Below are 14,386 nucleotides of genomic sequence, written 5' to 3'. Positions count from 1 at the left end.
TTCATCCATATGTTGCCTATAAGAAACTTAGTTCAGATCTAAGAACACACACACCAAAAATAGATAGAAAAAGATCTTCCACATAAATGAAAAAAAGAAAACTGATGCAGCTATACTTATATCAGACACAATAGACTTTTAAACAAAGAATAGCATAAAAGACAAAAAAAAGTAGGGGTACATTACATAATGATAAATGTACCAACGCAACAAAAGGATTTGTAAATATTAATGCACACAAAATAGAAGCACCCAAATATATAAAGCAAATATTAACAGAACTAAAGGGAGAAATTGACAGCAATACAATAATAATAATAATAATAATAGTACAATACAATAATAGGACTTTAATATACCATTTACATCAATGGATAGATCATCCAGACAGAAAATCAATAAGGAGACCCTGGCCTTACACAACACTTTAGACCAGATGGATAATAGATTTTAGATGGATAGACCAGATGGATATAGAGATGTATTAATTGATACATGCAAAACATTCCATCCAAAAGCAGCAGGATACACATTCTTCTCAAGTTTACATGGAACACTCCCCATGATAGATCATGTGTTAGGCCACAAAACATCACAATAAATTTTAGAAGACTGAAATCACAGCAAGCATCTTCTCTGACCACAATTATATGAAATTAGAAATCAATTACAAGGAAAAAACTGAAAAAATCATAAATATATATTAAACAGCATGCTTTGAACAACCAATGAGTCAACAAAGAAATCAAAGGAGAAATCAAAAGAAACCTTAAGACAAACGAAAATGTAAATACAATAATCCAAAAAATCTATGGGATGCAGCAAAAAATAGTTCTAAGAGGGAAGTTGGTAGTGATACAGGCCTACCTCAGGAAACATGAAAAATCTCAAATAAATAATCCAACTTTACACCAAAGGAACTAGAAAAAGAAGAACAAAATTAAGCCTAAAGTTAGTAGAAGGAAGGAAATAATAAAGATCAGAGCAGAAATAAATGAAATAGAAACCAAAAAAAAAAAAAATTAGAAATTATCAATGAAACTAAGAGGTGGTTCTTTGAAAAGATAAACAAAATTGACAAATCTTTAGCCAGAATCACAAAGAAAAAAAGACAAAAGACTCAAATAAATCAGAAATGAAAAAGGAGTATATGGGTAGCTCAGTTGGCTAAGCGTCTGACTCTCGGTTTCAGCTCAAATCATGATCCCAGGGTCATGACATCAAGCCCCATGTCAGGCCTTGTGATGAGCATGGAGCCTGCTTAAGATTCTCTCTCTCCCTGTGCCCCTCTCCCCTGCTTGCACTATCTCTCTAAAAATATGAATGAATTAATTAATGAGTGAACAAGAGAAATGAAAAAGTAGTTACGACAGATACTGTAGAAATACAAAGCACCATAAGAGACTATTATAAATAATTACACACCAACAAATTGTTGAACTGTTGACAACTCTGGGAGATATGGATAAATTCCTAGAAACAGTCAATCTTTCAAGATTGAATCATGAAGAAATAGAAAATCTGAATAGACCAATGCTTCCAAACTCATTTTATGAGACCAGCATTACCCTGATACCAAAACCTAATGAGCACCACAAGAAATTACAGGCCAATATCCCCGATGAACAGAGAGACAAAAATGCTCAACAAAATATTAGCAAACCAAATTCAAGAATATATTAAAAGGATTATACACCATCACCAAGTGAGATTTATTCCAGGATGCAAGGATAATTCAACAGTCACAAATCAATCAACATGATACTCCACATTTAAAAAATGAAGGAGAAAAATTATATGATCATCTTAATAAATGCAGAAAAGTATTTGACAAAATTCAACATCCATTTATGAAAAAAAAAAAACTCAAGTTGGTATAGATGTAATGTATACCTCAACATGATAAAGGCTATTTATGACAAACCCACAGCTAAACTCATCCTCAACAGTTTTTCTGCTAAGCTTTTCTGCTAAGATCAGGAACCCACTCTTGCCACTTCTATTCAACACAGTATTGAAAATTCTAGTCAGAGCAAGTAGACAAGAAAAAGAAAGAAAGAGTATCCAAATTATAACTGTCACTATGTGCAGATGACATGAAGACTTCACTGAAAAATTGTTAGAATAAATGAATTCAGTAAAGTTGCAGGATACAAAATCAATATACAGAAATCCATTAAATTTCTATATACTAATAACGAAGTACCAGAAAAGATATTTTTTTTAAAAAATCCCATTTACAATTGCATCAAAAAGAATAAAACTTAACCAAATAAACTTAACCAAGGAAGTGAAAATACTGTACACTGAAAACTATAAGACACTGAAGAAAGAAACTGAAAGACACAAATAAATGGAAAAATATTCTATGCTCATGGATTGGAAGAATTAATATTATTAAAATGTCTATACTACCCAGGGTGCCTGGGCAGCTCAGTCAGTTAAACGTCAGACTCTTGATTTCTGCTGAGGTCATGATCTCACGGTCTGTGAGACTGAGCTCCACATTGGGCTCTGCGCTGACAGCAAGGAGCCTGCTTGCGATTCTCTCTCTCCCTTTCTCTGCCCCTCTCCCATTCATGCTCGCTCGCTCTCTCTCTCTCAATATAAATAAAATTTTTAAAAAACTAAAAAATTTTTACAAAAATGTCCATACTACCCAAAGCATTCTACAGATTTAATGTTATCACTATCAAAATTGCAATGGCATTTTTCACAGAACTAGAACAAGTAATTCTAAAATCTGTATGAAACCACAAGAGACCCCAAATGGCCAAGGCAAACTTGAGAAAGAACAAAGCTAGAGGTATCACACTCCCTGATTTCAAACTATACTATAAAGCTATAATAATCAAAAGAGTATGGTACTGGCACAAAAACAAACACACAGATCAAAAGAACAGAATAGAGAGCCCAGAAATAAAGCCACACTTATATGGTCAATTAGTACATGTAAAAGGAGTCAAGAATATACAACGGGGAAAGGACAGTCTTTTCAATAAATGGTGTTGGGAAAAGTGGACAGCCACATGCAGAAGAATGAAACTAGGCCACTATCTTATACCATACACAAAAATTACACCCAAAATGGACTAAAGACTTCAATTAAGACCTGAAAGCATAAAACTCCTAGAAGAAAACACAGGCAATATGCTCTGTGACACTGGTATTGGTGTTAATTTTTTTATCTGACTCCAAAAGCAAAGGCAACAAAAACAAAAATAAACAAATGGGACTACATCAAACTCAAATGCTTGTACACAGTGAAGGAAAGCATCAACAAAATGAAAAGGCAACCTAGTGAATAGTAGAAAATATTTCCAAATGATCTGATAAGGTGTTAATATTTTTTTAAATATTTTTTAACATTTAGTTTTTATTTTTGAGAGACAGAGAGAGATAGAGAATGAGTGGGGGAGGGGCAGAGAGAGGGAAACAGAATCTGAAGCAGGCTCCAGGTTCCAAGCTGTCAGCACAGAGCCTGACGCGGAGCTCAAACTCACAGACCGCAAGACCATGACATGAGCCGAAGTCAGATGCTTAACCGACTGAGCCACCCAGGTGCCCCAGGGGTTAATATCTTAAATACATTTTTTAAAACCCTTATATAATCAATAGGAAAAAACACCAACAACAAAACAGTCCAAATAAAAAGTGGGCAGAGGATTAAATAGACATTTTTCCAAAGAAGACATACAGATGGCCAACAGACACATGAAAAGATGTTCAATATCACTAGTTATCAGGAAAATGTAAATCAAAACCACAATGAGACAGGACCTCATACCTGTTAGAATGGCTATCATCAAAAAGATAAGAAATAACAGGTGCTGTAGAGAACGCGGAGAAAAGGGAACCCTTGTACACTGTTGGTGGGAATATAAATTGGTGCAGCCTTATGGAAAAGAATATGGAGGTTCCTCAAAAAAAATTAAAAACAGAACTACCATATGATTCAGTAATGCTACTTCTGGGCATTTATCCAAAGAAAACAAAAACACTAACTTGAAAAGATATATGTACTCCTATGTTCAATGCACCATCACTTAGAATAGCCAAGATCTGAAAACAACTAAATGTCCACTGACGGATGAATGGATAAAGAAGATGCTGTTTATACAATGGAACTCTATGCATCCATAAAAAGAATGAAATCTTGCCATTTGTGACAACCTGAACCGACCTTGAATTATGCTTATTTATTATTTATTTATTATTTATTTATTTATTTATATAAATAACATATGTAATATACAAATATATATAATATATATAAACTTATATATTTATATATTTATGTATATATTTTATATATTTTTATATATGAATTTATATATAGATATATAAATATATACATAAATAATATATATAATAAATTTATATAAATCATTTATTTATTATTTATTATTAAATGAAATAAGTCAGAGAAAGACAAATGACTACTAGAGAATTTCACTTATATGTGGAATTCAAAAAGCAAAAGAACAAACATTACAAAACAAAGCTTCCAGATATGGAGAACAGACTGGTGGCTATCAGAAGGGAACAGGCTTGGGGCACCTGGGTGGCTCAGTCGGTTAAGCATCCAACTTCGGCTCAGGTCATGATCTCACAGCTCTTGAGTTCAAGCCCCACATCGGGCACTATGCTGACAGCTCGGATCCTGGAGCCTACTTCGGATTCTGTGTCTCCCTCTCTCTCTGCCCCTCCCCTGCTCACGCTCTTTCTCTCTCTCTCAAAAATAAATAAACATGAAAAAATTATTAAAAAAAGAAAAAGAAGGGAACAGGCTTAGGGGGAGGGGCGACACGGGTGAAGAGGACCCACTGTATAGCGATGACTGGCAACGAGACTTATTGTGATGATCACTTTGTAGTGCATGCAGACATCAAACTATTATGATGTACACCTGGCACTAATATAAGGTTTATACCAATGTTACCTCAATTAAGAAAAAACAGTTGAAGTCTAAATAATATCTTCTTTGAACCCCTAAGGTAAGTTACATCATCCATGTCTATGGATGTCCACTCACACATTTATTCAACAAGTATATGCTTAAAAACATGCTTCCCACAAGACATTAAACTAGGTGTTTTCGCAACCTCTTGGTGAGTAAGATCAAGTTACCTGAGAGGCAGAAAGAAACAGGGCTGTATAGAGATACAGAGTGGTGGCTGGAAGGCAGAGAAAGGAACAATTCATTGCAAGAAGTGATTATCTGAGGAAGACCTTGAAGATGACAGAGAGGAGGGAGGCACACGGGCTGAGAAAAGAGAGGTGTAAATCTGAAGGCTAAGTTGGGCATGGAGAGCAGTCACAGGGGCCTTGTGATCAGTAGCAGATCAGTAGGGTGACCACATTATTTATCATCCAAACCGGGATGCCTCTGAGAAGAAAAGGAGGCACTCTTAATAATTTTGCCAGGACAAAAGGTGTAAATCCGGACTGTCCTGGGCAAATCAAGACGTATGGGTGCTTGGCTCAATGAAAGTGATGTTCAGTACCGTCTGATCACTTAGCTGGGGCGACTGAGGTGCACGCACAGTTGTACTGAGGCACCTGACTTAGAAAGGCACCAAAACAAATCGTTTTTGAAAGCAACTTTAGAATATGTCTGAGAAACTTCGCTGGGTACATTCTGCATATTTCAAAAGACAAGACTCCCAAAACGGGCAAGGCAAATCTCCAACTCAAATGGAGCTAAGTGAGTTTGCTCATCTCAGGATAAACTCCAAGTAAGAGAAACTAAAAATCACAAAAACAAACATAGTAGGTACTGTTTATGGAGTGCTTCTTAGGCACCATACTCTGCTCTGAGTATTTCACACACACATCATCTCATTTCATCTTTACCCCAACACTATGAGGGGGGATTTAATTTTTTCCACTTTAGAGACTATGTAACTGGACATACAGACTTAAATATCTTGCCCAAGGCCACACAGAAAGGAAGCAAGGGAGCCAGAGTCCGATCCAAGCACCTCACTCCACACCCTCTATTTTTCTCGCCACTATTCTGCCTCCTGAATAATCCAGACGTGCAGCACGTGACCCGAGCGCAGCCCAGCTGAGAATATCAGCTAGAACACGGTTTACCTAACTGCCCCTGCCAAGTGACCAAGAACTGGTGGCCAGCAGTGCCCAGCCACCTGCCCTTCTCGACTACTTGGAACTAGGCAGTTGCCAAGTGTCCTGCCAGCAGCCTGGACCACTCACATAATTGTCACGAAAGCTCAGTGTGATTAATTATATGCTTTGAGCACTCTAAAGCTATGCAATTATTCTGACATGAATAAAATAGGTACTCCTGAAACTTCCCTGGTGGCTTAGGATTTGTTTGAGCCACAACCAAGTACTCTTATGCCCAGCACAACCCTCTAGATCCACCACAATTATCAGTAGAAAAAAGCTGGTCAGGCAGCTTGCAAACACACAGTTTCTGGTAAACTGGTAAAAATAATCTGAATATCCCTTGCACTACAGAATCCCATTGATATAAAATAAAAAAGGTAACCAAACTAATTTAGAGGTCTCGTAGATGACAGCCAGAACTTCGTATTAATAAGAAACAGAGCATCTATTCTTGAATATCTATGTATGAAATAAAGTCTGGGGAGAAAATATGAATGTTCATACTTCATTTATGTCTGCATTTAGGCTGTAGATAACACTGCCCTGTTTTGTTGAATAATGAGGAATCAGTAACTTAAGTATTTAAAAAAAAGAAAAAAAAGAATAGTTTAGCACCCTTGCAGAAGACACAGAACTATAAAAGGAACTGAACAGATTCTGGGAGACAGCATTCTAAGAAAATGACTTGAGTGACCAAGATCAGCAATTAAAAAAATAAAATAAACAATTTCCTGTCAGTTGACTATTTGGATTTGGTGAAGGAAAACAACAACAACAACAACAACAACAACAACAACAACAACACAGATCAAACAACTGTTTGGAGGAGAGGCTGGAAAACAAGAAAGGGGGCAAGTAATTTTGGGGGCATGAAAATTAATACCCTCTGATTACTCCTGAAAAGCGAACTCTGAATTGTGACAAAAGCTCTTTGAGTGGGCTGAGACAAGCAGCCACGCCCTGGCCTTTCAACAGTTATCCTGTATGGCCCAAAATGCATTAGTACAAAGTGAAGTGCAGAGTGGCTGACTGGACATTACATTTTTCTGACTTAAATGATCCAGTCTGCCTATCTATTCAGACAAACTCACTTTATGATCCAGTTACTGTTTGTTTAATATTTATGACATGCCCATAAGTTGGCTGGGCATGCAGTTGTCTCTCCCTTCCCTCCACTCAAAGCAAAGAAACAAACAAACAAACAAACAAAACCCAAAAAAATCTAAAAACCGAAAAATCTAAAGCCAAATGCAGATATTTTTAAGATCTAATTCAAGAAACGGTTATTGAGTACCTGTTATCCTTGCAGAACTGATAAATACAGCCCGGCTTTTGCCTGCAAAAAGTCTAGTTTATTTAAACCATAGGCCAATATAATATCCATATGTACATTTTTTTTAATTTTGTTTAAACATATATATATATATAATAAATGCGAAAGTCTGCTTCTTCCCCACCTTGGGGTGCTCAGCATCAAGACACAAGAATATACGTGTTGGTATAAAGGCAGGAAAAAGGCTTCCCCTACACACGATGATACTGTGATAATGACATAATGATACTAAGAAAACTATGAGCTGCTACCTTGGACAAGATCAAACCACTGTCCCAAAGAAGGTGGAGGCTCTGATCAAGCAGCCACAACAGGTAACTACAGCTGTCTGGCTATATTATCCCTCAACTTCTGCCAGCAGGAATAGTCTTTTGGTTCCCTCCAATATCCCCTACATTTAGAGGGAAAAATTGAAGCCAGCATTCCAAACCACCAGTGCTACCTTAATTATACAGAAAATTTAAAACTGTCAGTGTAATCTGGGGAGCAGTAGAGTGCAGCCATACCAGAATGGGGTAAACCAGCTCTGGCACATTAGGCAAGTGGTTAACCTCTCTGAACTCTGGGTTTTCTTCAGCCTCCGTGGCAGGGGCAGGACCATGTCACAGAATTATATTAAGTACTTTCCACGTGTTTGCACATAGTGTTTAATAAGTAGCACGTGGGGCGCCTGGGTGGCTCAGTCGGTTAAGCGTCCGACTTCGGCTCAGGTCATGATCTCGCGGTCCGTGAGTTCGAGCCCCGCGTCGGGCTCTGTGCTGACAGCTCAGAGCCTGGAGCCTGTTTCAGATTCTGTGTCTCCCTCTCTCTCTGACCTTCCCCCACTCATGCTCTGTCTCTGTCTCAAAAATGAATAAACGTTAAAAAAAAATTAAAAAAAAAATAAAATAAGTAGCATGTGCTATTATTACTTTTAGCTATCAAAATCATGCAATGGCTATATTTCGTATTTATTAAAACGTACCCAAGATCAGTGGTTGCCACAGCCCAGGCACAGGAAGGGGGGAAGTCACAAAGGGACCAGGAGAATTTTTGGAGGGCAATGGAATTTTTTATTGTGGTAGTGGTTAGATGAATGTGTGTTTTTGTCAATCTCATAGAACTGGACGCCAACAAGAGTGAATTTTACTTTATGCAAATTATATCACCTTTTTAATATTCAATTATAATATTCAATTATATATACCAACTATAATATTCAATCGGTTTTAATTAAAATAAGCCATCTAAACTAATGGGCACTTTAACTTCATTTCTTGCTAAAATGAAAAAGAAATCTAAGGCCTAAATGCTACTTCACATTTTTAGACCAAGTCTTTGAGTTAAAGGATGGAGGTATTTGTAAAAAATAGATGTCGCCTAAACAACTGACCAAATTAGCTGTTTCAAAAGAAGGCGTAGATTGTACTGAATGGTGTGATGAAATGAAATATGGAAAGAGAAAATGAAAGTGATGTTTTCGTTTACTAGATTACTTAAGATGACAAACATAATGGCTCCTTCCCTAAAACTTTGGTAATGGGCCTTTGTAAATAATCTAAAAAGGGTAATATTATTTCCACTAAACTAAGGAAAAGCAGAGAAGTCTGGTGATGAGTTCCATGATTATTTCTCTTCTCAATGTATTTGTAAAAGATTCCATAAGGCTGCTCACTCTGAGTCTTCATCAGCACTGTAGCCATAACCAAGGAGCTTTTAGTATAGATCTGTGCATCTATTTTGGCAGAAAATGTAGTTTTACAACAATTTTTTACTCAACACCATATTTACAAAACAGATGGAGTTCCAAAGAAGTGATTTTAAATGAGAAATATAATTCTGGTCAGCCCACAGTGTATCTCTGCATATGTCCTGCATCTCAGCAATAATACCCTTTCTGTGCCCACTGCTTATCACATCCAGGCTGTTATTTCCCCCTCTGACTTGGGGATCCCCATACAAGAGGAATGTCAAGAGGGTAATGAAGATGAAAGCTAGGAAAAAGGTATAGCTCACAAGCCCAACGTTTCAACTAAAGCAACCCCATAAATACTGGCCTCTGTGCCTCAGCCAGCAACTCCCTGCCATGACCTCAAGTCCCCGATTATCACCTTGCTTACCCATCTACTCCCGCCCCAATCTTTTCATCACCTGACTGAACTCATCCCTTATATTCAAAAAGAACATAAGGAAACTACTGAAGAGGTGTCGCTATTGCTTTTTGACATGAGCTTCTACTAAGTTCTTCTACTGTTTTTTAACAAAGGTGAAATAATTTCTGCCATTCATATGACAAAAATGTCTGTGCACTATTCATTGCAAATATTTATGAAATTTGATGTTAAAGAATATTAGACAATATTAGAATATTGTCTTGATACTGTTATGTCTGCAGAAAATACCACACTAAGTTTCTAAAATCTTGATCCTTCAAGGCACCAATTCAAGGGGAAATATACCGAGTAGTTACCGACTTAAATATAGCATACCGCTTTCCTATAACCCAGGCTTGATCAACTTTCAACACTATTTCCATAGTTTCAAAGTGTGTTTAAGAAAATGCACATTGACAAAGAGGAAAGAAAAAGGAGTAAATCAAGTCATCTTAGGAGGTGTAAGTAAATGAACAAATATGAGACTAGTAAACACCAAACCACCAATTTCAGAAATTAACAGAACTTAGAATAAACATGTACTTTCTTATCATTCCTCCATTCATTCAGGAAACAATCTATTGAATCCCTAATATGTTCCTGGCAATATGTATCCAGGGATACAACTCTGAACAAGAAACCAATTGCCATCATTAGAAAAAAGAAAAATGACAAAGATATCTTTCAAAGTTTCAAAACTCAAAAACCAGTGATTGCTGAATAATTAATGATTTCCCCATGTGCTTCTAGAATCTTCAATGAAGAAATGATATCTACCGACAAGTTCTCAATTCCACATATCAGAAATATTGGCAAATCATCCTTCATCCTATTCTGAATATAAAATTAAAATAGCTGTTTTAAATAAGTTACACTGTGAATCCCACTATGGACACCAATAAAGCTTGATTTTTCTTTTTAAAGTACAAAAACAGGCTCTCCAACAAATTAAATAAGAAGAATTAAAATTAAGTAGGTTGGTATCTTCTCTGGAATTTCACCTCAAATTTCATTAAAACCGCAATGCAATATCACTACAAATATCTGATAACCAATAAAAACAGAGTTGACACATAACTCTGTTCATAGGATTGATGACCATGCATAGTTGAAAGCAACTTCCATGGAAACAGAAGCTACACAGCAAAAGAAAATGTAAGTCACATTTTAAAAGCCAAGTATGCAGCAAAAATATGTTACTTTCCTTAAATTCTCAATGCCTACTGCAGGTAGTTAACACACTTGATCTTTAAGCCCTTCACTTGTGCCCTTGCCCAGACATAAACTGTACAAACAGATGACAAAGCGAAAAGCAGTTTCACAACCGCCTGTTACAGAGGGTAGGAAGGTGGTATATTTCACTAGATTACTGCAGAAGCTGATAACACCACCAGACACTACAGAGTACTTAGGAAGATTTCTGCAGGTCCAATTAAATTTCAAATACCACCAGTGCCAATTCTCTTTACTGTGGCCTGTTTTGCCCTCTCTCCCATGGGTTATCAGCCACAGGAAGGGTGGGTGCAGCCCTGTCAATGTGCTTTGCTGCTCATTGTCCTGGTAACCCCTTGATTTTCAGAAAGCAATGTTTTCCTATTTGCTCTGAACTTAAGCAGAATGAGCTACTCTTGCTTAAGGCTCTGCTCTTCTTAGCTCATCAACTATTTTTTTTCACTTCAGGTCACGAGAAATATTTTTACACGGCAGACCAAAATGTAGTATTAGAATGAAACCACCACAAACTCAGGAGTTCCTAATATTACTTCTTAAGCTTGAAATGCACAAAACAATTGCTGACTTTCTGCTGCTAAGTATCACTATGCAAAAGATACCAAAACCAAGCAAACTGCTCAAAAGAACTTCCACAGAACTGGAGGCCTGCCTACTGCAGCAAGGAAAAGATTAAATTGTGCAGAACTGTAATGTCTCAGTGCTTTTGAGCCTAAGAAAGCGGAAATCTTCATTTGTGTTTAGAAAACCTACTCCATTTCTCCGTTTGAGTGAGGGACCAGAGATTTTGCACCCTCGAAGTGTAACCATTTGCAAGAGGCAACTAGATACAGATCAGAAGAATCCAATTAAATAAGCTGGTTCACCCCCTGGGATTTTTAAGAAAATGTTTTCACATAACCACTGTATTTAACATACAATAGACACGTTACAGGCACAGTCTGTTACCAGTCAAGGCTACCACAGAAGAGAATGTCCTGCCCAACCAGGTACAGGCCATAATTCCAGGCCAGTCCTGGAAAAGGTGACAGCCCCAAGTTCAACTGGGAATGTCTGAGCACAGCTTCCCCTGCACATTAAGGATCACCTCTCCGTTCTTTCCAAATGCCGTGTGCATCCAATCCCTGTTCAAGCACCCCAAGTACCCATGCACCAGTGGTTCCCGTAGGCAGGGGACTCCTCGTATAACCCCCTCCTTCCACCACCACTCTCCTCTCGGGAAACTGACCCCGAGAACGGCTGGGGGTGGGCGATGTGCGCCCTTCTCTCACCTACCTTGATGATGCTGCTCCGGCGGGGCAGGCCGCCGGGTTTGCTCTCCCGGGGGAGGGAGCAGGCGGCCGGGCTGGGGGTCGGGGCGACCGCGGCGCCACGGGGTCCCCTGGCGGGGCTGGCTCGGGCTTCGTCCCCGGACACGCCGAGGCTGCAGTCTCCGTTGGAAACCCCGCCGCTGTCATAGCGCGCCCGCCCGTGGCCGAGGCGACCTCCCCCGCCGCCGCCGCCGCTGCTGCCGCCGCCGCCGCCGCCGCCTTCTCCGGCTCCAGCTTTCAGGGCGCCCTTGGCGCCGAGGGCCGGGCCCGGGGAGGTGGGCAGGGCCCCGCCGGCGGCGCCCCCCCGGCCGCACTCCGCCATGGGCGCCCCACGACCCGCCAGCACAAAGCCGCGTCCCCGCGTCCCCGCGTCCCCGCCGCCGCCTCGGGCCGCCGCGCGCGGCCCCTCCTCCTCTCCTCCTCCCGCCGCCGCCTCCTCGGCCGCTTCTTCCGCTTTTTTTTTTTTTTTTTTTTTTTTTTTTTTTTAATTTAGATGTGATGTTTGTTTCGAGCTCGCCTCGCGCACGGTTCAAGTCGTGGCGGCAGAATTATCGGAAGATTCCTGCAGGGGAGAGAAGAGAGAGACACAAGTCAGCTCCGGCGGCAGCGGCGGCGGCGGCGGGGCCCCGGCTCCCAGTACCTGGGGAAGGAAAACACGCCCCGGCACACGCGCCGCCGCGGGCGCCAAAAATAACCCGCGCGGGCCGGGCGCCCACCGGGCCACGGGGCACCCACCCCGAGGTAACGCGGCGGCGGCCTCAAGGGCTCGGGGCGCTCTCCGCAGAGGCTCAGGGCACCCCCACCCCCTCGCCAGGGGTCGGAGCGCTCATCACGCGGGAACCAGGCGTCCAGCCCCGGGCCGGGGTGCCCACCTTGGGCTCAGGAAGAGGGGAAGCGGCGGGAGCCCGCTGCTCTCTGGCCTCGCGGAGGCGCCTCCCGAGGGTCTCGCGGCCTGGGCGAGCGGGGGATGAAGCCCGGTCTCCCCAGACCCCAACTCCCCAGAGGCCGTCGCGTGCCGGGCCCCGCCGCGGCCCCCCAGAGTCCCCGCTGAGGCCTGCGGCTCCAAGAGGAAGCGCACGGCGGGCAGGGGCGGCCGGGCCGTGACGGTGGCGGTGCGGCCCGGGGCAGCTCCTGAGGGGGGCAGTCCAGACCCCCCGCCTCCGCCCGCGGCCGTCTCCTCCAGGCTCGGCGCTGCCCACTGTAGGCCTCGGGACCTTCCCCGGCTGCCCCCAACCCACCGCGAGCCGCCCGGTCTCCAGCTCGGGGGTCGCCGCCCGTCGCGGCTGCTCCAGCCCAGGCCAGGTCATGGGGCCGCGGAAACCTCGCCGCCGAGCGAGCGGACGGCAACCGGCGGCGGCCACGGGTCCTGGATACCCGGGTCCCCCTAGAGCTGCGGCAACTGCCAATCACCCGCCCGACGCCCGAGGGGCAATGACCGCGGAGGTCTGGGGGCCGGGAGAGAAGGTCTGGGGCTCGGGGGCTCGGCCTCTGCACCTCCCTCGAGCCCCGGATCCGCGCGCCGGACTCGTTCCCCTCCCGCCCAGCCCTGGAAAAGGCCCTCCGGACGTTCCCCTCTGGGCTTCCCCAGAGGGGCAGACCTGTTTCACATACAGAAACCAATTCCGTTCCCCAGGCTCCTGAACTGTGAATTGACTCAACTGGTTGCAAGGATGCTGGGGCGCGGGCGGGGTTGGGGCGGCGAGAGGTGAAGAGTAAAGGACCTCGGCAGAGCCTGTACTGTGCTCTCTGAGTCGCCCTACAGGGATTTATCACCGTCGTGCCTCCCTCCCAGTGTCCTTCCTGATCCCGCCGCCAGGTCCAGCCTGCTGAGGGCCCCCGCCTTAGGTCAGGCTCATCTTTTGGAGCAGCATCCTACTTGGATCAGAACAGCCAGGCCCTCTTCTCTCTGGTTCTTGCCCCTTCTTTCCCTTCCCTAATGCTTCAGGTAGAGTGACCTGCCTAAAAACCCTGATCTTGCCGTTCCCCAGCACAAATATCTCCCCTGGATCTCCATCCCTCGAGCAAAGATGGGGCTCAAACTCCTCAGGGTGGTACCCGAGGCCCCACCCAGCCTGGCCCCACCCACCTCCCTGTCCCAGGTTCCCTGGCTTCAGCCTCCAGAGCTTCTCCAGAACCCCAGCTCTTGTGCAACTAGTGTTTCCTTTTCAGAGAATGCTCTTCCCGCAGGGCCCGAAGGATAGTCGGCTGAGGGCGGGGGGGGGGGGGGGGGGGGGGGGGGGCGGGGG

At 42.7% G+C, this 14,386-nt stretch overlaps 1 protein-coding gene across 4 annotated transcripts in view; it reads right to left on the bottom strand.

Annotated features, from left to right (window-relative positions):
• PLCL2 (phospholipase C like 2) overlaps positions 1–13,192 on the bottom strand; it is a 192,780-nt gene extending 179,588 nt beyond the window's left edge. Inside the window, exons 1-2 of one of the 4 annotated variants that reach the window (XM_049629840.1) lie at positions 13,013–13,189; positions 12,106–12,702 (exon numbers count right to left, since the gene is read on the bottom strand). In XM_049629840.1, the coding sequence (XP_049485797.1) occupies positions 12,106–12,462 (357 nt within the window). In that variant the 5' untranslated portion in view covers positions 12,463–12,702; positions 13,013–13,189. Of the gene's footprint in view, positions 1–12,105 lie in introns of all 4 variants that reach the window. The other 3 variants (XM_049629842.1, XM_049629841.1, XM_049629839.1) reach the window with 3 other exon arrangements.
• Positions 13,193–14,386: the final 1,194 nt, after the last annotated feature.

Source organism: Panthera uncia, chromosome C2, assembly GCF_023721935.1.
Source record: "Panthera uncia isolate 11264 chromosome C2, Puncia_PCG_1.0, whole genome shotgun sequence".
In the NCBI taxonomy this organism is placed as follows: Eukaryota; Metazoa; Chordata; class Mammalia; order Carnivora; family Felidae; genus Panthera; species Panthera uncia.
The sequence above is the reverse complement of the archived record's forward strand: the minus strand, read 5'-3'. Positions and strand labels throughout refer to the sequence as shown.